The following is a 25,598-nucleotide window of genomic DNA, read 5'->3' as shown; positions in this document are numbered from 1 at the left end:
CACAACAAGGCAGCTGCTCCTGGCTGCTCCCGCAGCCACAGCAGGGACTCAGCAAAGGAGATTTCAGGGAGCAATTAATTAGGTATGTTAGAACTGGGAATAAACTGGTTTTAGTGGGCAAACTCAGTGATTGCCTTTTTTTTGGGGAAAAAAAAATGCCCTGTGTCATTAGGAAATGAAAGCAGAAATAGGGTGGGAGAAGAGCAGGGTCTGTCACTTGGCCAGCACTGGCATCACCGCATGGAGATCAATACTCATCCGAGATGTCTCCCCAGAGGCAACAGGATTGCTCAGGAGAGAAGGATGTGCAATCACTTATCTCCTCCTGGGAATGAGGACAGCACTTAACCTTCCTGCCTCACCTCCTGCTGCCACCCAGACAGGTGTAATGGGATTGACCTGGCTCCTCTCCAAGGTTTTGGGATCGTGTATTGCTGCCTAATCTAATCTGGCGGATGTTTTCTGACCAAATGGCTGGTGCTGTGTTATTTCCATGGATATGTGGAACTGTTCTCCACAGCCATCAGCAAAGCCCAGAGGGGCAGAAGTGACCCCAGGATTTGGAGGGTCTGCTCAGGCTCCAGCTCTCCTCTCCCACAAGGAGCTGGATAAACCCAGGGGTTTCTTGGAGGAAGAAGCCAGCACCATCTGGTGACACAAAGCAAAGTCACGTGGAGGGAGCTGTCCAAAACCCATAAAAGGAGTGTTAGGGACAAATTCTTCCCAGAGGAAGCAGCACAAGGTGGTTTCCATTGGGACAAGATGGAAAGAAGACTGGAGAAGACTCACATCAATGAAGGAAGCGTTTACATAGTCTGTGTTCTCTTCCCCTCTCTTCACTGGAATGATTACTCGGTTAAATTCATCTGGAATAGAACAAAATCATCTGAGATTCGGGATGATGGTCTTTAGCTGGGGAGTCACCAAGCCCTAAGTGGGAGACAGATAAGGGAAGGGGAGCTGAGTGCACCTGGCTGGGACAAGGACAGTCAGCTCCACCCTCTGCCATGTGTGATTTGGGGCAGAAGGGGATGCTGAGCTCTACAGGAAAAGGACCCGCTCAGCACTGGGACTTCCTTTCCCTTGAGGCAGAAAGTCTTGGCAGCAGAAACCAGCAGAGAGGGTCATACAGGGCTGGTTGCCCATCTGTGCCCAGGCAAAATTTGATATCTTCAGGCATGGAGATAACCTCCTTGGGCAGCCTGTATCAGCACCTGGTCCCCCTCACAGCCAAAACGTGTTCCCTGGTGTTCAGAGGTCAGTGTGTGCCCACGGCCCCTTGTCCTGTCCCTGGCCAACACGGGCAAGAGCCTGGCTCTGTCCTCTCTGTACCCTCCCTGCAGGTGTTGATGGACAGGAATGAGATCCCTGAAGCCTTCTCCAGGCTGAGCAGTCCCAGCTGTCCCAGCCTTTCCTCAGAGCAGAGATGCTCCAGTCCCCTCACTGGGCTCTCTGCAGTCTGGCCATGTCCCACTTCTCCTGGGGAGACAGGACTGGACCCAGTGCTCCAGGTGTGGCCTTACCAGTGCTGAGCAGAGAGGCAGGATCTCCTCCCTGGACCTACTTGGAAGTGTTTTGTCTCACCCAGCCCAGGCCACCACTGTCCTTTTTGTCACAAGGGCACTTTGCTGGCTCAGGTTCAGGGTGGAACCTGTCAGGATCCTCAGGTCCTTTCCTGCCAAGCTGCTTTTCCACCCAGCTGGGTGACCCCAGAACAGACTGGTGCCTGGGCTTGTCCCTCCCCAGGGGCAGGACTTTGCCTTTTTCCTTGTTAGACATCACAAAGTCCGTGTTTGTCCCATTTCTCCAGCCCGATTCCTGTCCCTACACCCACCAGACATGCAGCCAAACAACAAGCCTTACATGGAATTATCTGAAGCACCCTGTTCTTCTTCATGTTGGCTGGCAAATTGCCCGTTCTCATCTTGTCATTCTGGATTTTGATTGAAGTGAGCTTCTGCAGGGCAAGGAGCAAAGCAGAGGGGAGTTTCAGAGCCACCCAGTGCCAGGCCAGCACATGGAAATCCCTGCAGCATCCCAGCAGATCTAGCAGGACAATGGCAATGCTCACCTTGAACTCCTCTTCCAGCCCATTGCTGCTGGTCCCTGGCACTTTGTTGTAGATCTTCTGGAGGTGGATCTCTAAGGAGGTCACCTCCAGCTCTGTGTCACCGTAGAGATAGTGCTCCAGAAGAGCTTGGTATATGAACACATACTGCATCTGGAGGGTTGCAGGGAGAAACCGTAAAAGGAAGTCTGAGTGCCTCTTGAAATCTTTGTTTTTAAATTGGTCTCACTGCTCATAACTACAGCTCCCCTCAATCCATACAAGTTACTTTGCTTTTTTTAACCCTGCTCCTTTTTTTTCTGCCATGTTCCATGCCCAGTGAGCACACGCTAGGTGCAAACCCACCACCCCCCTGCCCACCCTTTGAGGCCCCAGAAAAGTGAGTGACTACCTTCCTGCCACTAAATGGGGACTGGGAATTTATTTACCACACCAAACAAAGCAGATGTGACACAAAGTGTTCTCCAAGCCTAGAGAAAAGGAGGCTCAGGGGGCACCTTCTGGGTCTACAAGATTCCCTGACAGGAGGGGGCAGCCAGTAGGGAACAAGGGACAGGAAAAAGAGGGAGCTGTGCCAGGGGAGGGTCAGGTGGGATACTGGATAAATTTCTTCATGGAAGGGTTATTCAGCCCCAGAACAGCTGCCCAGGGCAGTGGTGGGGTCCCTTGGAGGGATTTAAAGTTGTGTAGACGTGGCACTTGGGGACATGGGTCAGTGGTGGCCTTGGCAGCGCTGGGGGAATGGTTGAACTCGATCTTAAGGATCTTTTCCTAAATGATTTAATCATTCTGCAAAGGGGATTAAAAAGAGCAGGACCCCGTGAAGGGCTCCCTTGATGCCACATCACCCAAAATGAGGGATGACACTCAACCCTCACACAGGCTTTGACTGGGTGAAGGAAATCCAGGCCCAGAGGGCAGGGCAGCACCACACTCACATCTGTCTGTACCATCTGGCAGCGCTGAGCCCGGATCCGGCTCACGAAGCCGTAAACATCCACCTTCCTCTCTGTGTGCATCATGTCCAGCATGGCATCGATGACAATGAAAGTGCCCGTGCGTCCCACCCCGGCGCTGAAAGACAAGGAAATTGAGGATACTGAGAAGGAATTCTTCCCTGCCAGGGTGGTGAGACCCTGGCACAGGGTGCCCAGAGAAGCTGTGGCTGCTCCTGGATCCCTGGAAGTATCCAAGGTCAGGTTGGACATGGCTTGGAGCAGCCTGGGATAGTGGGAGGTGTCCCTGCCCATGGCAGGGTGGTTGCACTAGATTGTCTTCAGTGAGACCAGTAGAAATTAAGGAAAGACAAAGCTCTTGGAATCAGCTGCTTCCCAAGAAGGCAAGAAAAATTAATTTGGGATGGTACAAATGTGACCATCTCTGCTTTTAACCATGAGGCTTCTCCTTATTGCAATGTGGAAGCCCCTGTGGCTCCCCCAGGGTTGCTGCTGTGCCTGAAACCACGCCAGAGAGATGTCATCTTCTCATGCCAGGGCAGTGGAGGACCAAGCAAGACACCACCAGTGTTCAGCTTGGCTCACTCAGCATCCAGCCTACGCAAATGACCTCTCCAGATGAGTTGTACCACCCAAACATCACTGATTCCAAGGACTTCCTTCAATTTTTGCATGTCCCCATGAGGAACATCCCTGTTTAGCAAAGGAAAGTTAAATAACAATAATGGAAAAGTCCTGATTGAAAAAAGAAATATTCCTTTTAAACAGGAGACACTTTGCAGGTGACCCAGGATGGGCAGAGGTTAGCTGTGAGCAGGACTCACCTGCAGTGCACCACTATAGCTCCTGCATATTGTGGATTGCAGGTCTTCACCTTCTTCAGGAATTTCAGCATCCCGATGGGGGTGAAGGGCACCCCAAAGTCAGGCCAGCTGGTGAAGTGGAACTGGGTCACCAGGCGCTGTGGCTTCTTGTTTGTGACATCTCCCACCTGGAGGGGAAAGGTGGACTCAGGTTCATGAGAAATACTCAGGTTTCCCTTCTTCCCCCAAAATAAAAGAGAGAGGGAGCTGCAGACCTGAGATGGAGCTGGATGGCAGCATCCACAGCTGAAAGGGCATGGACTCAGACAAACCAGTCTCTAGAAACATGACATTTTAACCACCCAGCACCACATCCCACATCCAAGGGGTGTGAGATGCCAGCCTGTCTCTGCCTGGATTCAGCCTGGCAGCAGCTGCCACATTTCATCCTCAACAAGCTCAAACAGAAGCTATTGCTCCATCCTTTCTCACTCCTCTGCCCAGATCATCCTCAGATTAAAGGCAGGGGAGGAAAACACACATGTCCAGGCCATTGGAGTGAAGGATGAGGCTCAGTACAATCACCCTCAGGGTCCAGACAGGTTTGCAAGCACCAACTCTTCCATGCCTGCCTCTGAGAGTGGCAGGAAAACAAACAAGAGTGACTAAAACACCCAGAGTCTCCTTGGAGGACAAAGAAATGTGGTGACAGATGGGAAAGCAATCAAACCCAACACATACGGCGCTGGATTTTGTCTCAGCTGAGGGGATAAATCTGATTATTTTCAAGCATTAAGTGTCTGTGGGTGAGAGCAGGAACCAACACTGGTAACAGCAAGTGCTGGAGTACTGCAGGGTGGAATTTCAGCTCTGGCATCCCTCAGCTTCCCTGCTCTCAGCACAGCCATGCTGGTACCACTGGAACAGCCTCTTGGGAGGAAATCAATTCTTAACAACTCTGGTTAAAAATGGGTGCTGGGGATTGTTTCATCACAACTCTGCTCTCACAGAGCCTTGGAGGAGTTGAGGCAGCACCTTTGGGGTGCCCAGTGTGGAGAGGGGAGGGATGGGAAGGGATGGGATGGGACAGGAAGGGATGGCAGAGATAATCCCTGGCACCTGCTGGATGCAGAACTTGCGCACGGTGTAATCCACCAGTACGGTCACGTCCTCCACGGACACTCGGATGTTCCCGTAGGTCCAGCAGCCTTGATCTGGCCAGTACTGAGCACATTTACACTGTAGGGGGAGAAAACAGGTGCAGGTAAGCTCTGGACACCCTCACAAGGCTGGGAATGGCTCCAGGACACTCCCATAAACACAAGATGTGCTGGATTTGGCCCAGTTTGGGTCAAATCCCAGCCTGTGAAACCTTCTGGCACCAACCTCTTTCCTCTCCTTCAGGTTGGTCACCATGACAATTGTGGCTGTGTTTTGCTCCCAAATCATCCTCCAGAAATCATTCACTGTTTCTTCCTTTGGTCCTGAGGGGAAGGTAAAACAAGAAGTCCTCTTTGGGATCAACCTCTCACAATCTGGGGCCAAAGCCCAGTGTGTGAGGTCACATGTCACGGATGATCCAACACATTTTTTGCCAATAGGTCACAGGAGGTGCTGTGGTGTCTGGGCATGCCTGATCCAAGGAATAATCCTATCACACAATAGCTGGAATTTTTGGATTTGTTTTATGGTCAAGATTTCCAGATTTAGCTCAAGAAGGAGAAACTTGACAAACAGAGCGTGGACTTGCCCAAGGTCACCTAGGGAAACTGTGGCTGTCCCAGAGTCCACAGAAGTCCTGCCCTGGGATTTTGGGTTTTAGCCATGGGATCCCATTTCAGTGAGGCACAGGAATAGTTCCCTGCTGCCTGCCAGACACAGAGCTAACTCAGCCTACACTCCCTTGCCAAGCCTGAGGCTCAGGGTGAGCCAAGAGAACAGCAGAGCCAAAGCTTAACCTGAGCCTGGAAATGCTGACGGACCTGATCCAGCCTCCTTCTCCAGCCAGAGCCAGGGAAACTGGCCAGGAATGCCCAGACCCACTGGCAAATGAAGAGAGGAAATACGAAACGCTCCCATGGGCAGATAACATCCTGCTGCTGACATGATCCCCCACCCTGTGAGTGGGAATTTTGGTTTCAGGGATGTGTTTAGACTTCTGAAGATCACAAGGATGCTTCTCTCTATCCCATCCCTGGGAGTGTTCAAGGGAGCTTGGAGCAGCCTGGGACAGTGGGAGGTGTCCCTGTCCATGGCAGTGGGGTGGAATGAGATGGGCTTCGAGGTCCTTTGCAGCCCAAACCACCCCATGATTCTGTGATTTGGGGAATTTAATTAAGCAGTTCCCTGGCAGTATTTCCAGAGGTCACAACACTGTCCAGCAATGGGTATTACACAGGTAGGACTTCCTTGTGTCCACCAAGGCTCTTTGACTGACAAAATCATTTTGGGAACAATCTGTGGAGCAACCAGGCTTCTTTTTGACCAGAGGAGCTCTGCAAGATGCTGTGCTGGGGGTAGAGGGGCACAGCTCCACTGTGCAGAGGGACCCAGCCCAGCTGCCCCCAACAGAGCAATTCCCAACAGGAATAGTCAAGAATTTACCTTGTGCAGCAATGAACTTGTTTTTCTCTTGGTACCCCTGCAAGAAAAGAAGAAAATAGAAAAGAAATTAATATTTTCTAACACAAGAGTCATGAAATGCATCTATTTCAGGAACAAATGGAGCTGGCATGTGCTCTGCTGCTCATTCTCCCCTTGTGCAGAGAAGAGGCTGCAGCCTCTGAGGGGAGAATCAGCTCCAAAGATGGGCTGAAATAACTGAAAATCCTTGTGCAAAAGGCTGTTTTCCCACAGGAACACACCCCATGCTCACATAATGCAGGAATGACCCCACTTATTGGCACAAGGAACCAATGAAGTGGTACCAGACAGCCTTTCCACGGGGGGTAGACCCTGCATCCAGAACTTCATGTGAAAATCATCATTGATCCTTGGAAGAGGAGCTGTAGAACTCACAGGGATTGATTTTGTGTATTTTATTTACTGGGAAGGAAAGGAAAAAGCTCTTTTGAGTCTTGCTTTTCTTCATGGGCCTGCATCTCTCACATGACCCTTCCAGCTGACTGGAGCCACATGGTGACAACCACAAAGGACCCATCTCCTCCCAGCGGCAGAGCAGGGCAATCTTAGCTGGATTCCTTGATTTCTTCTTCACCCTCTTCCCACATCCAGCCCTGCAGGCTGGGAAGCACTGATGATAAACTGTCCACACTCTTCAAGGATTTAAAACCATGTGGATGTGGCACTTGGGGACATGGTTTACTGGTGGTCTGGCAGTGCTGGGGGAATGCTTGGACTTGTGGGTCTTAGAGGGCTTTTCCAGCCTCAAAGATTCTATGATTCATCAGCTGTTGATTTGTTTGATTTGTTCATTTATTGATCAGAAATGCCCAGCTCCAGCAGGAGTGGTTCCCCAGCCCTTTCCAAACCAGCCCTTTGCTCCTGGCAAAGGGATTTCCCCTCCACATCACAGAACTCACATTAATGAAGGAGGCGTTGATGTAGTCGGAGTCAGGGACCCCTTCCACAGGAGTCAGGTGAACCCTGGAATGATCATCTGGAGAGAAATCAAAACTCTGCATTAAAGACAACCCCCTCCACTCTGCTGGTACCTGGAGTAGTGAGAATCCAGGTGTTGGAGTGGAGCCCACGCTCCTGGCTCCTCTGCAAAAACACCTTTATACCCCCAAAGTCCTCCTGCTTCAACCCACAGAGGTCCTAGATCTTGTCCAAAGTAGTTTTTCTTCTGCAGAGTGCATATTTGAGGACATCCCAGTCCAGCCCACTGCCCAATGCCAATCTGAGGACACCCCAGGCCAGCCCACTGCTCAATACCACCAGTGAAGAGTTGTCCCTTCTGGCATTTCCCATTCATTTCACTCTCCATGGCCTCCTGGCTGCTGAGGCCTCCATGGAGCTTCTCCTCACAGGTATCTAAAGCTAAAGCAGACACAGCCACCCAGCTGGGAGCTGAAATGCCCTCAGTCATGCCCTTGCCCATCCCAAAAGCAGGAATGGGGAGTCCTGGCAGGAGCCCCTGAGTGTTTCCCTCCCCCATCCAATCACATATGGCACTTACAGGGCAAAATGTTCACATATCTGTTCTTCTCCTTGTTCTCCTCCTTGGAAGCAGCTTCACACGTGGCCTGTATGGGACATGCTGGGAGAGCCTGAAATGGCAGAAATAAAAGGGTTTTCCACGATGTTTGTGGAACACCAGGAACAATGTGCTGGCAAATGCCACATTTGAGCATCCTGCACCTCCTGACATGTCCCCACCACCCACACCCCTCACCTCCACCCCACCAGCAACTCTCCTCCTCACTGAGCTCAAAGCGACCATTTAAATAGCTGGGCTGGACCAGAGAGAGCCCTTCCCAATCCCTTCGGAAAGATGTCTGGAATCTCCTGATCCATGGACACGAGGTGGCAGCAAAGCCTCCAGCTTTGAACCCACCCGGCAGCACCAACAAGCTCATTCCTGATTCCTCTCCACGGAGGCTCCTGTGAGATTCCCTCATTATCAGTGCTGCTAATTGTGACCTGCTTAAGCCTCCACTGCCTCATCCCACTCACTGATGGCAGGAGCAGCACCAGGGGACGTTTGCTGTGAGGGGACTGGGGTGACAGAGGACACTGTCCCTGCATTTCCCATTTGAGCACAGGAGGTGCTTCCTCAGCACCATTTTTCCACATCCTCTTTGAGCGGCAAAGAATGTTCTGGAGGTATCCACCATCCCTTCCTCCAGCTGACAGGATGGCAGGAAGTGTCCAGGGCAATCAGGTATTTATAACCCTAAAAATCCCCTTCCCTGGGCATTCATTGCACCTATTTGGTTTCATTGCAGCACGGCCAGGAAAGGGATCAAATTTTGTAGCAGCTGGACAAAGTTGAGTGGCTCTTTTTTATCTTCTCCTTCTTCTCATGGTGCCATATCATGGCTTGGACCTGGGCTGGGAGCACAAATCTGATAAGGAGCAGCTGAGGGAGCTCAGGGGGTTCATCCTTGAGAAAAGGAGGCTCAGGGGGGACCTTGTGGCTCTGCACAACTCCCTGCCAGGAAGGGACAGCCGGGGGTGGGGAGGGTCAGGTTCGGCTTCCCGAGAGGGAACGGCCTCAGGCTAGGCCAGGGGAGGTTTAGGTTGGATATTTAAGAAAATATTTTCACAGAAAGAGTTGTCAAGCCCCAGCACGGGCTGCCCAAGGCAGTAGTGGAGTCACCATCCTTGAAAGTGTTAAAAAAAAAAAAAAAAGAGTGTAGATGTGGCACTTGGGGACATGGTTTAGTGGTGGTCTTGGCAGTGCTGGGTTAATGGATTCAATAATCTTAGATGGCTTTTCCAACCTTAATGAATCTATTCTGCTCTATTCAATTCTATTCTATTTTTCTATTGACAAGGCAAAACAGATTTATTGTCCAAAGCTGCAAAGCTCAGCAATGTCAAGAAGAGGTTGTAGCCATTCCTGAAGAAAGATTCTGGGCTTGTGGGACAAGCACAATACCTGAACTCCTCACAGCTGAAGGCCAGCCTTTGTCTCATACATTGTCATCATCGTGTTTCAGGGTTAACAGCTCACTGAAATAAGATGGGGGTCATTCCTGTTTCTCTGTCAAAGCTTTTTTGGCTGTTTGTGGATTTCAAGCCATGAGGACTGGGAGGTGGGAGGCAGAGCTTGGAAGGCAGCCAACGAGCAGAGGAGCTCTGGAAGACCCCAAGACATCCAAGATCATTCCTGAACCCAGGAAAATGTAACTGTGAAGAGCTGGTTGCTAGAAACGCTCTGTTTTTGGTAGCAAACATGAGGGTGAGCAGCTTATCCACCCTCACTGTAGATTCAGGGACAGAATCACCCCTACCAGTGCTCAGCCCTTTGAGAAACCCCCAAGAAGCGGACTGTAAACCCCAGCCTGTGGGATCTGAGGGCAGCAGCAGAGGCACTCACGTTGAACTCCTCCCGGAAGAGCTTGTTGTCGTCGGCCATGCGGCGATTGATCTCCTCCTCCAGCTTGTCCACGGGCAGCGGGGGGTACTTGCGGTTGGTGCTGGGGGAGCGGGCGAGCAGGGGCATGCTCTGGGGCTCTGCAATGACACCCGGGGGTCACAGGGGCCACCAGCTGTCCCCTGTGCCCAGCACTGCCCACCCACGCCCAGCTGAGCGCAGGGACCCCGCAATCTGCCCGTTTTAGGGGTCACCCTCGTGTTTGCCAACAGAATGGTTTGGGGCGGAGGAGATGTTAAAGGATCATCTTGTTCCAACAGATTCCACCAGACCAGGCTGCTCTGAGCACAGTGACACCTGGCTTGTGGCAGCACTGGGGTGGCAGCAGGGCCAGGGCAGTGCCTGTCCCCTGTGCTGGCACTGCCAGGGCACCTCCAGCGCTGGGGACACTTCTGGGCCTCTCACAAAAAGATCTTAAAGAGCTGGAGAGTGTCCAGGGAAGGGAACAGAGATGGGGAAGGGTCTGGAGCACCAGGAACAGCTCAGGGAGTTGGGAAAGGGGCTCAGCCTGGAGAAAAGGAGGCTCAGGGGGGACCTTGTGGTTCTGCACAACTCCCTGACAGGAGGGGACAGCCAGGGAATTTGGGCTCTGCTCCCAGGGAACAGGGACAGGAGGAGAGGGAACGGCCTCAGGCTGGGCCAGGGGAAGTTTAGATTGGATATTTGGAAAAATTTCTTCATGGAAAGGGTTGTCCAGTCCTGGCACAGCTGCCCAGAGCAGTGCTGGAGTCCCCATCCCTGGAGGAATTTAAAAGCTGTGTCGATGTGGCACTTGGGGACATGGGTCAGTGGTGGCCTTGGCAGTGCTGGGAGAATGGTTGGATTGGATGATCTTAAAGGGCTTTTCCAACCCCAAAAAATCAGTGATCCTATTCTGATTAACACTCTGGGATCTACAGTCTCACAGAGGCTGGACAGGGCACTAAGGACCAAGTCAATACTGGGGTTGGAGACCACTTAGCTTTGAATTCTAACTTCTCCCTGTCTCACATGAAAAGTCTGGCACCACCACTTTGACACAATTCCCAGGAGGGCACAGCAAAGGCAGCTACTGCTTGTGTTGCTGAGCAAAGCCCAGAAAGGCCATGTGAGGGTTACACCAACACAGCTGAGTGTTTATAAAGTTCACACCTCCGTTTACAGTGATGTAAGACGGGCAAGAAAAAATCTTAGCAGCCAACATAAAAAAAGGTGCTGAATTCTAGTTAGTGCTTCTCAGAAGGTGTTTGCATTATGTGAAAGGAGTGCTGAAAAAGCATCTGAACTGAGTTTAGGACGTCTCCTCAGATCTCAGTCAGTGCCTACACATGGATGGAGATGCCCAAGTTGAGACCCTCAGTGTCAGCTCTGGCTCACAACTCGGGGGCAGAAGAATTTACACATTACACAAGGCTTTAAAATTGCATCTGTGCATGTTTAGGAGGTACAAAAATGTTTTAATAATTAAAATAAGTGTATTTCCTCTTTTCTCCTGGATATGTTAGTTTGGTGTCCACAGTCAGCGTGAAGATCTGAGTTTTAATCAGAGACTATCCTAATCTGAAAGAGCAGAAGAATGTTTAATTACTCCCCCAAAGATGTGTTCGTTAAAAAGAGTTCTCATTTGAGTCAAAGGAACACTGTGAAAACTCAGGAGGAATGTGAATAGTGATTTTGGAAGTGATTTTAATATCAACCACTTGAGGGCAAACATTTAGTCCGTGGAACGAAAGCTGGGAAATAAACCTTCATTCTATGAAAGTCTGCCAAAACCATGCAAAACATGGAACAAAGGAGATCAGGAAACAACAATAACAAAAAAGTAGAAATTAAAAAAAATATCTGCCTACAAAAATAGGAGGTGGGAGAGAGCCTGTATGGCACCAGGTGGACTCACCTGTGTCATCCGTCCGGCCATTGGAGAGCCGGAAGGAGTTGGAGTGGCTCCCTGCCTGCTTGTATTTCTTGAACCTGCCAAAGAGAATTGGGGTGTTAAAGGCAGCAAATATCCACCAGGAATCCCAGGCCCCCTCCCAGATGAGAGATGCCACACTTTCTCATGGCTTCATGAATTAGCTGGTGGGTCCAGGAGGCTGCAGGACCTGCCTGTGAGCAGAGCTTTTCACTGAGCACATCTGGAACAGCTGCAGAAGCCCAGAGCCAGGTGGGAACCAGGAGAAGCTTTAAGGGTGCTCTTTACAGAGGACACCCCAAGGAGTGCCTGCTCCCTGGGCAGGTCCAGCAGAGCACACAAAGCCCAGGTCGATCTGTCCTGCAGCAAATCCCTGCTCCGTGTGCTTTTAACTTGGAGCAGCTGCTCATGCTCCCTTTGCCTGAAATTTGGAATTTTGCTGAATCACTGGGCAGTGAACACAAACCCTTTTTTTCAGGGCTGGAAGCCAGGTGGGAAGGACTCAGACTCTGCTGCTGCTGAACTCCTGAGGCAAAGCTCTCCTCAGGTTCACTGCTGTGAGGGCAGGCCTGGAGCCAGGAGACAGGGAAGTTTTCCACTGCTAAGAAAATGTTTCTTTTCTTTCTTTCTTTAAAACTTACTTAATCACCAAACTGGTGAGTAAATTAAAATGTTTACTGCAGGTGAACAAAGACATTCTTAGTTATACTTTCAGGAGCTGGGAATGCTTCATTTTGAGCAGGGCAGATGCTTGGATTCTAAAAAATGGACCTAAGAAGGCTTTATTATGCTGTAATTTCAATTGCAGCATCACCTACAGCATCACAAGCTCATGCCGCTCACAGGGAAAGGTGCACAGAGACCACGTAAGGTTTGATACCCAAAACAGAGTTTGGATATCAAGATGGGAATCAAGGAATGACACACTGAAAGGACTTGGTGGCTGTGTTCAGCCTCCTTAGATTACTCAATCTATCATTTCAGCCTCACAATGATACCTCACCTGCTTTTCCCCACACTGACAGGGCTTCAGTTCAATCTACCCTGCTAAATGTGACATTTTGAGAGGCAGAATGGGAATTCCCCAAACGAGGAGCTGCTTTGCAGAGAAAAGAATAAGCATCATTCACCAGATAACCCCAAACATCATTTTCATTCATTGTCCTTACAGGTTTCTTTTCAAAGCACCAGCTGTGTCAGCCTTTAGCTTGGGAGACAGCATAAAAGGCTCATTCCTGTTCATTCAGGAATTGTTTCTGTCAAACAAGAGAATCCAGCATTAAAGCAGCTCTTACCTCAACATGTACAGAACAATAATAATAAATACTATGACTAGGAGGGAGGACAGGGCCACCATCACAGCTATAATGGGAGTCTCATCTGCAAGAGGAAGAGAAAGGTGTGGTTATGGACATTGGAAAACATCCAGAGTCATCATTTAACAGGGCAGAGTTCTACAAGTTCTGCTTGAAGAACTATTCTGATGATGATATTAGTAATAAAACCATAATAAATAATAAATAATATTAAGTGATGTTGCGTTTTTTTCAGTCTGAGAGTGAAGACAGAAAAGGATGAGTGAGCACCATGTGCCTCAGACACTCCCAGGTCAGATGAAAACCTGAAACCACCACTCAGAGCACCTCAATCTTCTCTCTAGGAGCTGGTCACTGTGAAATTGTGACCTTGCAGATGAAAACAGTGATGGAGAAAGTTGGGGATGGGCTGCTTTGGGGGTTCACCACAATTGAATGTGCACATGGTGGCCCAGCAGCCACCAGTAGAAATTTCCTGTCAGCTGATCACCTGTCAGGTGATCTACAAAATTTTCTGCCTGAGACTTAAGGGTCCAGAGAAGTTCCTAACAGGCCCATGAATTTGGTGTAATATGATAAAGAACTTTGTATTAAAATGGGTGGAAACTGTGGCCTCTCTAAGATGCCACAGATACATTTATAACACTGCCACGATTTTGCTTCCAGTTCTTTTTCAAACAGGAAAAAAGGACAAAGCTTCCTGCTGCACCTGGGAGCTGAACACCTCCAGGGTGAGATTTGGTGTGGAGCAGGGTGCCCAGAGAAGCTGTTGCTGCCCCTGGATCCCTGGAAGTGTCCAAGGCCAGGTTGGATGGGGCCTGGAACAGCCTTGGGACAGTGGAAGGTATCCCTGCCATGGCAGGGGGTGGGACTGGATGATCTTTGAGGTCCCTTCCAACCCAACCATTCTGTGATTCTGTAATTACAGAATAATTTGGGTTGGAAGTGACCTCCAAAGACCATCTAGTCCCACGCCCTACTCTTTCCTCCCTGGAAATACAGAGTTTAGAGAGCAGGAGAGGTCAGACACCACCAGGCTACCAAGTGTGACCCAGTTTAGCTCTCTTGCAGAAGCTCCTCAAGGGCAGGTACTTCACAACCCTCCTGCAAAACACTTAGATTAATTTGAAACATTCCCATCCTCCACAACCACAACAGATTTTTTTTTCTTTTAAATGAGCCATTTCTATCTTGTGCTGAAGGTCAGTGAATCAGTGGTCGGTGCTGGCAAATCCACCCAGATGGGCTGGAAGCTAAACAGCTCCAGCCAGGGAGGAGAATGGCCCTGAAGGGCAGTTTTTTAGATAAATGTGGATGCCAGCCATGCCAGCTGGGGTTATTTCCATTTTTCATCAGCTCCCTCCATCTGAGGGGACCACCACACCATGTCTACACAGCCCCAAGAGGCTGCAGGGCACAACCCCTTTTCCCACCTTCTGTGCATCCATTTCTCTGCAGATTCCCACTCCATGTGTCTCAGCAATTTCAGCCAGGAGATTTCCTTAGGTGGGGTTTATTTTGTCCATTTCTCAGCTACTCAAGGGCACTTTGATCATATTTCTGTGTTTGTCCCTCTGTGGTGTGAGGTCTGGGAATGTTATTTCTATTAAAACATATGTGTCATGATTTCAAGGCAATGACCCAGTGTGGCAAATAGGAAAATTGAATTATCCTGGTTTTTGCATGTCTTTGTCCTTCTCATCTACTGCCCTAATGCAGCAGCAGCTCCCACAGCCCAAAAGGAATTTGTTGGGAATTCTGCCTCCTGCACACCTCAGTAGGTGATGAGCCTTGGCATTCCCCATCCCCACGCTTCCCAAAAGCAAGACCAGGTTGGTCTTGGCCCAACCACAGCCAGCCCTGGCCTCTCACTGAGACTTCTGAGCACAGCCACCACCTCCACCCTGGCTGCAGCAGAGGAAGGAGAGCTGCTTTGCCAAAACCTGTGCTGTTAAGTCTCTGTTGGACCATTTTTTCCTGCATTGGCTGGAGTTAAGCTCAGCCTAACCAGTGCTGAGCCGGGCTGGAGCTGCGGGGCAGCGGTGGCTGGTGATCTGTGAGCGAGGTGTGATTTGTGGGCAGGGCTGGCTCTGGCAGCAGGATGCAGGGAACTTGGAGGTTTTGGGGTTTTTTTTACAGCCCTTCTTTCCACACATCTAGTGGGATGAGGAGTTGGAGCTTTCCCACCCAGCAAAGCCCAGGCAGGAAACGAGCTGGAGGGTCCCCAGCTGCTCCCTCCGTGCCCTGCCAGCCCTGCTGAGCTGTGCCAACACCCTCACAGCTCCTTTCCTGCTCCACTCCAGCCTGAGGGTTTCATGCTGGCAATCCATGTGGAAAAAGGACAAGGACTCAACCTTCTGCTCCCGTTGGAGCCCCTACTGCAGTCCAGAGCTGGGAAGGCATCAGGAGGGTTAAATCTTGTCCTGGCCTCTCTGAGGAGACACCAAACTCTCCTCTGGTGCTTGGGATCATGTCCCAGCTGCAGGCAGAGGTGCTCTATAGGCTGTTCCCTGCACATCCCCCAGACCTGGGTGCAGCTGTGGCAGAGGGACAGGGCTGAGGAGTCCATCCCTACTCACAGCTGGCAACATCTGCCCACAAAACCAGTCACAGAATGGTTTGGGTTGGAAGGGACCTGAAAGATCATGCCATTCCACTCCCTGCCACAGGCAGGAACACTTTCCACCATCCCAGGTTCTCCAAGCCCCATCCAAGCTGGCTTTGAACACTTCCAGTGATGGGGCTGCCACAAATCTCTGGGCATTCTGTGCCAGGGCCTCACCACTCTCCCAGTCAAGATTTTATCCCCAATATCTAATCTAAACCTACTCCCAGTTTGAAGCCATTTCCCCTTGTCCCATCACTCGATGCTCCTGCAAAAAGTCCCTTATTTCATCTGATTTCCTAACTATATTTACATTAATATTAGCAATATTAATATAAATCTTTTTAGGAAGTCAGATGTACTCTCATTTTTTTTTTCTCTGCCCTCGGGAGCAGGGATGAACAACGGCAGAGAGAGAAAAAAAATCAGGCCTAAGCCAGGCCAGATCTGAGGGAATTACACTGAGCATTTCTGCAGAGGCTTAGCCACAATTTCAAACGAGTTCCCTCAGTCCTGCATCCCTTTTATTCCCTCTGCTAAATGTGTGCTGCCAGCCAGTGCTGCAGAGCATCTGTCTGTTCCCTGGACCATCAGTGGGCTGGGTGAGCGAGGCACAGCAAGCAGCACAAGGCAGAGTTTGCAGAGCTGCAACACCCATCAGAGGCAGGATGAGAACACGCAGAGGCAGACGATTCCTCCAGGTGGGAGCCAGTCCGGCTCTGCCCGCTCCTGGAGTGCTAAAGCCATGAGTAATTGCAAATATTCTGGTAGAGATGCCAGTTCTCAGAGCTGAGAGATGGAAAAATGTCCCTAAAGTGCTGTTCTCTTACAAGAAATGGATTTATGTTACTGCTTGCCAACACGATGAAGGAGAACAATAATTATTCCCATCATCTGCAGGATGGGTTTGGATCAAATCGTGTAAGTCACAGTAAATAAAGACAATTCAGCAGCAAAGAAAAAAACAACCCAAAAGCAAATTGCCTGAATGGCTTCTTAGACTTTGGTCATCCAGCTCTGGGGACGTGCTGACATTCTCAGCGCAGGAACAATTTGTATCTAATAGGACATGTACAAATTGGAATGGGATTGTTTCATTCTAAAAAGAAAAGCTCAACAGAAATTAAGATATCAGCATCTCATCACCTCTTCTAAAGAGCTTGAGATGCTTCATAAAAGCACATTTGGAAGTCCTAAGGAGAGCTCTCTAATAGCAGAACACTTCTGGAAATGTTTTTACTCAGTAAAGAGCAATGAAATATAACATTCTTACCTCTTCTGTCAGAGTTACCTGCAGAAAAAGAAAACAAAAGTCTCTTAGCAACAAAGGAACAAGACACTTTAGTAAGTCAGGAAGGATCAAAGACCAAGACAGGAACAAATTTAGTAACTCTCATCATCTGCCTGTAAATCTTTCCTTTAAAACACTAGCTATAAACCCAGGATGTTAAAATGAATTTCTGAGTAAGGAAAATGGAACAAATCCTGAGGTTTTATCAGAAGAACAAGGAGCTGAAGCCAAGCTTTAACATCAATAAACACAACTTACTGTTTAAGCCCATAACCAGCAAGTCACTGGTACAATTCATTAGCACTTAAATATCACAAGATAACACTGGGGCATAATTTTAAGAGAGTGGCTGAGCCAGAAGTTCTATTAAGAGCAGCTGGGCTCAGGGATGGGGGCGAGGAGCATCCAAGAAAAGTTTCTACCTGCTGGGTTGGATGTCTCATCCAGAGGACACTGGAACAAACCTGTGCCAGGGAGAGCAGAGGCTGGCTCTCCTGGGGCAGTGCTGCTGGCACAGGCACCCCGTGGCCATGAGCTGTGTGTGAAGAGCTGCAGCACAGGGCTGAGGACAATCCTGGTGGGTTTGGACAAGGAGGAACTGCCCATATAACCTATGACCTCCTGCCCCAGTCCCCTTCTCAAGCATCACTTAATTCTTCCATGACTAACACCAACATTTCCTGTTAAATCTAATGGCCAAGGGCAGCCCTAAAACTGATTTTGCTCCTTGACAAATCACTTGAGATAAAGAAAGAATTAGGTTTGATCATTTGTTCTCTGGGCTGACATCAAGGGAGAAGCCACATCTGATGGCGCAATGACCAATGTCTCATGGCATACCCCAGGAGAGTTCACCAAAACCAGTAACCTAAATCACAAAAAAGGCAGTGGAGACACAAAAATGATAAATTCAGCCCCCACCAGGAGCAGCCATCATATTACAAAATCCAGATATTAGCAGCCTTTAAGGCTTTTGCCTCCATCTCTCCTGTATGTAGGCTACATTTATGCCAAACTTGTCCCATGTGTGTATCTAAGGCTATGTCAGACTCCTCCACTCTGCAAAAAGGTATTTGTATTGGGAAGGAAGCTGGATGAGCTCAGGGGTGGCAGATCACTACAAAAGCTGGGTTGTGAACTTCCTTCAGCCACACCCCTTCCTATGCTGGTGGCAAAGACAACTTCACTGCAGCTTCACGGGCTGTGGCTTCCAAAGATTCCCAGAGGAAGAGGGCACACACATCTCACTGAGGTACAAAGACACCCAACATCCCTTGGAAATTGGTTCTTAAGGAATACACACTTCACACCTTCTTGCATTAACTCCACCCTTATCTTGTTTCAGGGTTTTCTAATCCACAACCAAGTTACCAGTCTTGTTTTTCCACTAAATCCCAAGGTCTAGCAGGCACTGCCATCTTCCTGTTGCAAGCTGGAGACACACAGTACCCAAACTGGGTCTCAAACACTACAATGAGCAAACCATGGCTGAAGAGCCACAGCTCAGCAAAGACTTCTGGTTACCTCAGCCTCTTTTTGCCTGATTTTTTGTTCTTAACCTGGACTGAGCAACCAAACTATGTTTTATGGGGTCACTTTCCTGATATGCCTAGAGGGGAATGTGATCAGGATGACAACAGAGACAATTCTCGCTCATCTGGACCTTTCAAATATTGAAGTTGCCCAAGTAATGGGGAAAATTGATAATATCACAGACTGGCTTGGAAGCAAAGATTATCTAGTGCAGCTGTGGATATCTTTCACTAGATGATCTTGGCCCAAACCTTTGGTCAGATAAATCTCTTCTGATGTGGGCCATTCAGGGAGTTCTCTTGTTTTGTATCACCACAGAATTGGCCCCTAAGTAGCTTTTTGCTCCATTCTGCTCAGCAAAGAAGAGCCAAGAAACAAACCCAGAGGCACTATGGCTTGGAGAAGACGAGGTGGAGGAGGTGCCTACCATTGTGGGAAGCAGAAGAGGTCTCCTGTGTTGTCACCACCAAGCTGAAATTCCTCTCCGTCGCCTCCGCCTCCGTGCTGGGGACAGCGGTGTGCGGAGCCGGCGGCGTCACACTGGGGAGCAGGGATGGGACTGGAGGCACAGGCACGGTTGTCCCCAGGGTGGAGGAGATGTTGAGGCTGCCAGCAGTGGCATTGGGGGAGATCCTGGCAGCTGTGGTTGGAGGAGGTTTTGGTGCTGTTGTAGAAACAGTCCCTGGAGTGCTCATGTTGAGTCTGTTTGGGTTGGGTGTGGTCCCATCCTCAGGACCTGCTGTAGGAGCTTTGGTGGGGCTCCTGGGGGAGGTGGACGCTGTTGTGGGTGGCTCTGAGAAGGTAAAAGCACAGAGGAACTTCTGTGAGATTCTTTCTTGTGATGCTGAGGGGTTTAGATGCTGAAGATTCACCTGAGTGTAACTATAAGGATAAACCCTGAGCAATCTCAACAAATCCTGAGCACAGGACATGAAATGCTCTGCACAGCAGGTGATGCAAATGTCATAAAAGTATAACCTGAGGTGCTATTTATGGGGAGGTACGAGCCCCTGGAGGTGAGGATCAATATCCCTCAGAACTAAACCTGTGGGCCCCGTTTATGAGCACCTGAAGCTCATCACCCTATTTCCAACATTTTATGTTACAGTTACATGGAGAGCAGAAGGAATGAGACACTGAGCACATAAAAGAGAGATGAGGAGCACAGTTTACCTGTTGTAATGTTGTTAGCACCTACACTTATCAGGCCACTTCCAAGCAAAAGGAGAAAGAACCACAAATCCATGTTGACCTGGGGAGGAAAGCACAGAACACTTATTTAAACCCTCATGCAATATAATCCCAAAATAATCCAAGGTGGATTGCTGTGCATCTTGTAAAACTCAGAGAGAGGAGCAGAAGTGTGGCTGCAGTGCCTGCAGGCACCTGGATGGGAAGGAATTATGGGTGAGTTCATACAACCCCAAGGAGACAGAACACAGAGAAATCCCACTCTGCTGGAGCAGCAAAAGTGTCCATGGATGAAGCAGAGAATGGGTGAACTGTGGGAGAGCATGAGAAGAACAAGCTCAGCACTAAACTCAAGTATCTGATCTTAAAGGAGATAAATAAATTGTTCATATAGTTGTCTGCAAATGACTGTACTCTGAGCAAACTCAAAGGAAATTTAGGTGAAGACCATGGTAAAGAGCCTTAATCCCAAATGCTCCAAAAGTGGAGACAGGAATGAAGGAGAGGTCAGCTCCCCCTGGCTCACTCACACCTGAAATGTTACTGGGCAGGGGCAGAACACTCAGCTCCATTCAAACCCCGTTGGATTCCCTGTGCATGTGGGCAGAACAAACACTCACAAGTAATCCAAGAAGATCAGCAAGCTCAGGCTGCATGCCCATACTGTACGTGCTTCCTAGGAAATGTCCAGCAAAATTACAGGACGATGACATCAGTAAAATCATTTCCCCCAGCCTGTTTTAATATAAGATTTTTATGGTGATTTCTTTCCTCTGGAGACCTCAGAAAGCTCCTGAGAAATGGGTATCATTATCTCCTCCCAAACACCTACGGATCCAGAGGCCCAGGGATGTGAGACGTCATCGTGCTGGACAGGGCAGAGCTCAGAGCTGCCAAGTTCAGACCAGCACGTGGCCATGGGGCCTTCCAAGGATGGACTAACACCTCTCCTCTGCTCTGAGCCCCAAGAGGGCTTGGACACAGCTCTGCTCTGTGCCATGGGATGGCAGCTGCTGCACGACTCCTGTCCTTCAGGCTTTTGTCCTGTGTCCAGTTGCATTTCCAGGATCTCCCAGGACAGAGCTGCGAGATCTCGCTGCCAAGTCAACCTGAGGCGCTGCCAAGAACGGGTTTTATTCCCTCCCCTTCTAATAGATCTTGTGTTGTTTGTGCTTCTTCTATTTATTTAAATCTGCTTCATCTAGACCCATCCCAAACTCCGGGCAGAAGGACAACACTGAAGTCATCCACGCACTGGAAATGGTATCAGCAATACAAGATCCTCCCACCCCACCCGAGAGTATCCTCCCACCAGCACCACCTACTTACATGTTTTTCCTCCCCCTTCATAAGAAAACCTGGCAAAAATCGACCTTACTCAGTGACCAAAAGGTCAGACAAACCCTGAACCAGAAGGAAACCAAGCTCTGGAGATAAGAGCTTTCCGTAGGCTCTGTCCATGGCCAGCCCTGCTGCTGCAAGCAGGGCAGGGCCTTCTCCAAGGGTCCCACTGGTGCGAGCAGTCAACATTCCAGAGGGTTTCATCAGCAGTTAAAATATCTATCTGCATGAATTTGAACTGATTCAGTCCTCCTGTCACTGATGAGAGCAGCACTGGTCCTGCAATGCCTCCCCCAGGCTGTGCTCCAGGCTGGGATGTCGGGAAAAACCCACAACCAGTAGTTTGATGGTTTGATGACATGTTCCACTCATGGTGATTAACACACCACACTCAGCCTGGTCAGCTGCCTGCCAGAGTCTGAGATGAGCCTGGTCTACACAGGTTTGGGGAGAAAATCCAATATTTGTAAGGAATAAATTCTTCCCTGTGAGGGTGGGGAGGCCCTGGCACAGGGTGCCCAGAGAAGCTGTGGCTGCCCTTGGATCCCTGGAAGTGTCCAAGACCAGGCTGGACACTGGGGCTTGGAGCAACCTGGGCTAGTGAGAGGTGTCCCTGCCCATGGCAGAGGTTGGACCTGGATGGTTTTTAAGGTCCCTTCCTTCCCAAACCATTCCACAATTCTATGATCTTGGTAATGTGCTGCACGACTGGGATTGTCCAAGCATTCCACAGTGGAATCCACAGAAATAAGGTGCTCATCCTGACAAAACCAATGTGCAAAAGCAGGAGGAAGTTAAACACACACTGAAACTCCAGAGAATGGAAATGATGGGACAGAAATGCTCTAAAAACCTCACAAGGGCTGATGAAAGCACCAAGATCTCGTCATTGCAACCACTTCCCTCACTGGGAGCCCATCACTAACACAGCAAGGACACAATGGCAAGGGAAAGATTGGGCTCTTCTGGAAGCACTGCTAGGGAAAAAAAGTGACCACTTGCTGTGATTTGATGTATACTTGCACAGAAACACCATTCACAGAGGTGGATATGGCTCTTTTCTCTTCCCTCAACTTGTTTGTCAAAATAAGAATTCCCCCTCATATGGGATCCCGTTCATTTGGGATCCCCATTCATTTTGAGTTCTGTTTATTTGGGATCCCGTTCACTTGGGATCCATAATCATTTATAATTCCCATTCATTTGTGGTTCTGCTCATTCATGATCCCACTCATTTGGAATCCCATTTGTTTGGCATTCCCATTCATTTAGTATCCCATTAATTTAGGGTCCTTATTCACATTGGGTTCTCATTCATTTGGGATCCCATTCATTTAGGGTCCCCATTCATCTGGGATCCCACTCATCCCATTTCTGGTCCTGTTTTGAGCAAGCTGTGCCAGAGCCTCCCTACATCCTCACCACACTTTCCCTTGGAATTAAGGCAGGACAGGAAGGGTGGGAAGAAAGAAGGAAAAACCGTGAATCCCCTCTCTGCTCTCCATTACCAGGAAATAGCCCACCAAGGATAAATGAGTTTGGGCTTATTTCCATAAACCGTGATTGCTACATGGATGAGAACTACAGGAGATTCCTGGACTGGCTGCAAAGCCCCTTTGGGATGATCACAGAATCGTTTAGGTTGGAAAAGACCTTTAAGCTCATCAAGTGCAGCCATCGATGAGGGTCCCTCCTTTTCTGAGGCGGCAGCACAGCTCCAATGCTTTGGGATTACATCAGCAGGCAGGGAGCACTAAACCCCTCTTGATTCTACATTTAATCAGTTCATTGATCCATGAATGGATTGCAGGAGGAGGAAGGGCTTGGCAAGGGGAGATAATGCTGGATTTCCCCGAGCCTTTCCCTGCTTTAGTGAAGAAAGCTGGATGCGGGCAATCCGTGCAGAACCTGAATTTTTATGACTTTATTACTTTGACTGTCAGAAGGAATGAGATGCTGGGAGCATCCCAGCTTGCCATGCACATCATTACCCAAAAATCCAAGTCCCTGGAACTGCTCCTGTGACCGGCAATCAGCTGCCAGAGCTGCTTTATCACCTTAAAACTGGATCCGGAGCAGGGAGCAGGCGAAGAGCCCTGCGCCGGGGAAGGGCTGTGCCAGCCCAGCTCCCAGTTCCCAGCCCCTGCTCTTAAACACTCCCTATTCCCAAAAGCAGCATAAATAAACGCCAGCGGTTCCTCGTTCCCCGCTCCTTAACATAAAAGGCCTCCAGAGTCCTACCCCAAAGCTGGAGAAACCCGAGTCTCCCTTCCCCCTCGGCTCCCTCCCTGCTGGTTTCGGAAACGGAGAGGAAATACTTGTAATGTTATCAACATAAACACAGCTCTTGGCCGGCTGCAACATCCTGCGAGCTCTGCAGAAAAACACCCTGACGTCAGGGCGCCGGCTCTGCCCAGGAGAAAGGAGCCGGCTCTGGCACCGCGGCTCCGGAGGGTCGGGATGCCCGGCATCGTGGCTCTGTCTGAGACCTTCTTTTTTCAAAGATCAGGCTTGGAAACCTCGATAATTGCCACTGGTGTGCCCATAAATATATATATATATATGTGTGTGTATTTTTTTATAGATATATAGTGTATGCGCATTGCATTCTTTGATAAACTGCTTGGGATCTTCCTTATAGGAAAAGCTGGATTTTAGGCTGCAGGATGTATGTTTTAAAAGAAGCAGATCTTGTCAAGATGATTGATGCTGGAGGGGGTGAAAAAAATAAAGGAAATAATCTCTTTATAAAGCAATAAGTGGCTTCAAAATGCCTGCGCTGGTGCTACAGGGGGGTCAGGCTGCAGGATCACCCTGCCGCGCTTCCAGAATGCAAAGAATTAGAGTTTATTGCTGCAGAAACTGCCCAGATCCAACCCGGATACAGCCGTCCACAATCAAAGGCAGGATTTACCCCCACCTCTGACATATTCCTAATTCCTGGAAAATGAGGCAATCTTTTTCTGTGTGCACTGAGGAGACACAACCTGAATTCTAACCAGCTTTTCCAGGACCCCAGAAATCCCTGCTGTCATCAGGAGGATGCTGAAAGGCAGTGGCTCAACTGATTCTGCCTGATTGCCTTGTGCTGCTTCCAACTGCAGCGAAAAATAAAAATAAATGTTCAGTTTTCCTATTTATTTGTTGGTGAGGAGGAGAGGGTGCAGAACTGGAAGCAAGGTTGGCTCTTTGAGGCAGCTCACAGTAGGGCGAGAACAAGTACAAACATAAAGAAAGGGGAAAAAAGACATTTTTTTATTCTTTTTGGTGGCAGCAAGCCATCAGCATGGCTCAGCCACCCTAGAAAACAAACCTGCCATTCCCTCTCCCCTCCCTGCTCCTTTTAAATCCTGTTTGTGGATTTCCAGCCTCTCACTGGAGCTGTGATCCACAGCAGAGGAGTTTGTCTGACAGCAGGGCAACTTCATCATCACCCCAAACCTCTCGATGAGAGGCAAAGGATGTAAAAACACACATGGAATAGCCGAGGGCTTTGGCGAGTTGGCCATCACAGGGAGAGAAGAATTGGATTTAGAGAGGAAAAAGGGTTTTGTTGCACTAAAACGCAGTGATTAATTCCTTGCATGTGTCTCTGAAGCTGAAGTGAGGCCTTTGATGTGTCACTGAACATTATCCCCCACCCTCTGCTGTTCCACTCTTCACCAGAAAAGATGAATCACAGCAGCCATTCACCCTTTCTGAAAATCCATTTAGTTTTCTTCTTTATTTTTTGTCCTCTTTTAAATAAACAGACAACTTCCCTATGAGTGACAGCTCCTGTACAGAGCGGGGCAGGACGAGAAGGAGGAGGATGAGCCTGTAGGAAGGGCCTCGAGCTTGGCATTCTCCACCTGCTCAACTTTCAACAAATCACTGCTTTACTGCACATAAGGATTTGATGATGGCATGGTTTGGAAGGCACCTTAAAAACAATCCAGTTCCAACCTCCTGGTTTGGGCAGGGACACCTTCTGCTGTCCCAGGTTACTCCAAGCCCTGTCCCACCTGGCCTTGGACACTTAACAGGGATCCAGAGGCAGCCACAGCTTCTCTGGGCAACCTGTGCTAGGCCTTTAACACCCTCACATTAACGAATTTCTCCACCTAATTCTGCTTTCTGGCCATGTGAAGCTAGTTCACCCTGTCCCATCCCTCCAGGCCCTTGTTCAAAGTCCCTCTCCAGCTCTCCCAGAGCCTCTTTAGGCACTGGAAAGTTCTGAAGGCCTCCCTGGAACCTTCTCTTCTCCAGGTGACCACCCCCAGCTCTCCCATCTGTCCGCAGAGCACAGGGACTCCAATTCTTGGAGCATTTTCATGTCCTTCATTTCAACAGGTGAACAAACACTCATCTTTCAAACATGATATGTGCAAGGAGGGAACCCAACCCTATTCCCATCTGGATTTTTGGGCACCTAGAAATATCTGTCACTGTTGGGACAATGTTAAAATCTGCTGGTCTGAACCAGGATCAGTCTTTCCCATGGAAAAACTCCTATGAACTTCAGTGAGATACTAACCCATCCTATGGAGATCCTCTCTC

The 25,598-nt window shown here is 49.3% G+C and overlaps 1 protein-coding gene across 2 annotated transcripts in view; it reads right to left on the bottom strand.

Moving 5' to 3' along the window:
- The window catches only part of PTPRA (protein tyrosine phosphatase receptor type A), a 115,403-nt gene that overhangs the window by 3,396 nt on the left and 86,409 nt on the right, over positions 1-25,598 (bottom strand). For both annotated transcript variants that reach the window (XM_066317452.1, XM_066317454.1), the window contains 16 exons: positions 19,701-19,779; positions 18,955-19,320; positions 16,977-16,994; positions 13,078-13,162; positions 11,768-11,841; positions 9,835-9,971; positions 7,969-8,059; positions 7,370-7,446; positions 6,432-6,468; positions 5,214-5,311; positions 4,947-5,066; positions 3,849-4,015; positions 3,007-3,142; positions 2,072-2,221; positions 1,864-1,957; positions 790-866 (listed from right to left, as the gene is read on the bottom strand). In XM_066317452.1, coding sequence (XP_066173549.1) covers positions 790-866; positions 1,864-1,957; positions 2,072-2,221; positions 3,007-3,142; positions 3,849-4,015; positions 4,947-5,066; positions 5,214-5,311; positions 6,432-6,468; positions 7,370-7,446; positions 7,969-8,059; positions 9,835-9,971; positions 11,768-11,841; positions 13,078-13,162; positions 16,977-16,994; positions 18,955-19,320; positions 19,701-19,779 — 1,806 coding nt within the window. The remainder of the gene's footprint in view (positions 1-789; positions 867-1,863; positions 1,958-2,071; positions 2,222-3,006; positions 3,143-3,848; positions 4,016-4,946; positions 5,067-5,213; positions 5,312-6,431; positions 6,469-7,369; positions 7,447-7,968; positions 8,060-9,834; positions 9,972-11,767; positions 11,842-13,077; positions 13,163-16,976; positions 16,995-18,954; positions 19,321-19,700; positions 19,780-25,598) is intronic.

The sequence above is a fragment of the Sylvia atricapilla genome, chromosome 4 (genome assembly GCF_009819655.1).
Source record: "Sylvia atricapilla isolate bSylAtr1 chromosome 4, bSylAtr1.pri, whole genome shotgun sequence".
Taxonomy (NCBI): Eukaryota; Metazoa; Chordata; class Aves; order Passeriformes; family Sylviidae; genus Sylvia; species Sylvia atricapilla.
This window is presented reverse-complemented; position numbering and strand designations above follow the sequence as displayed.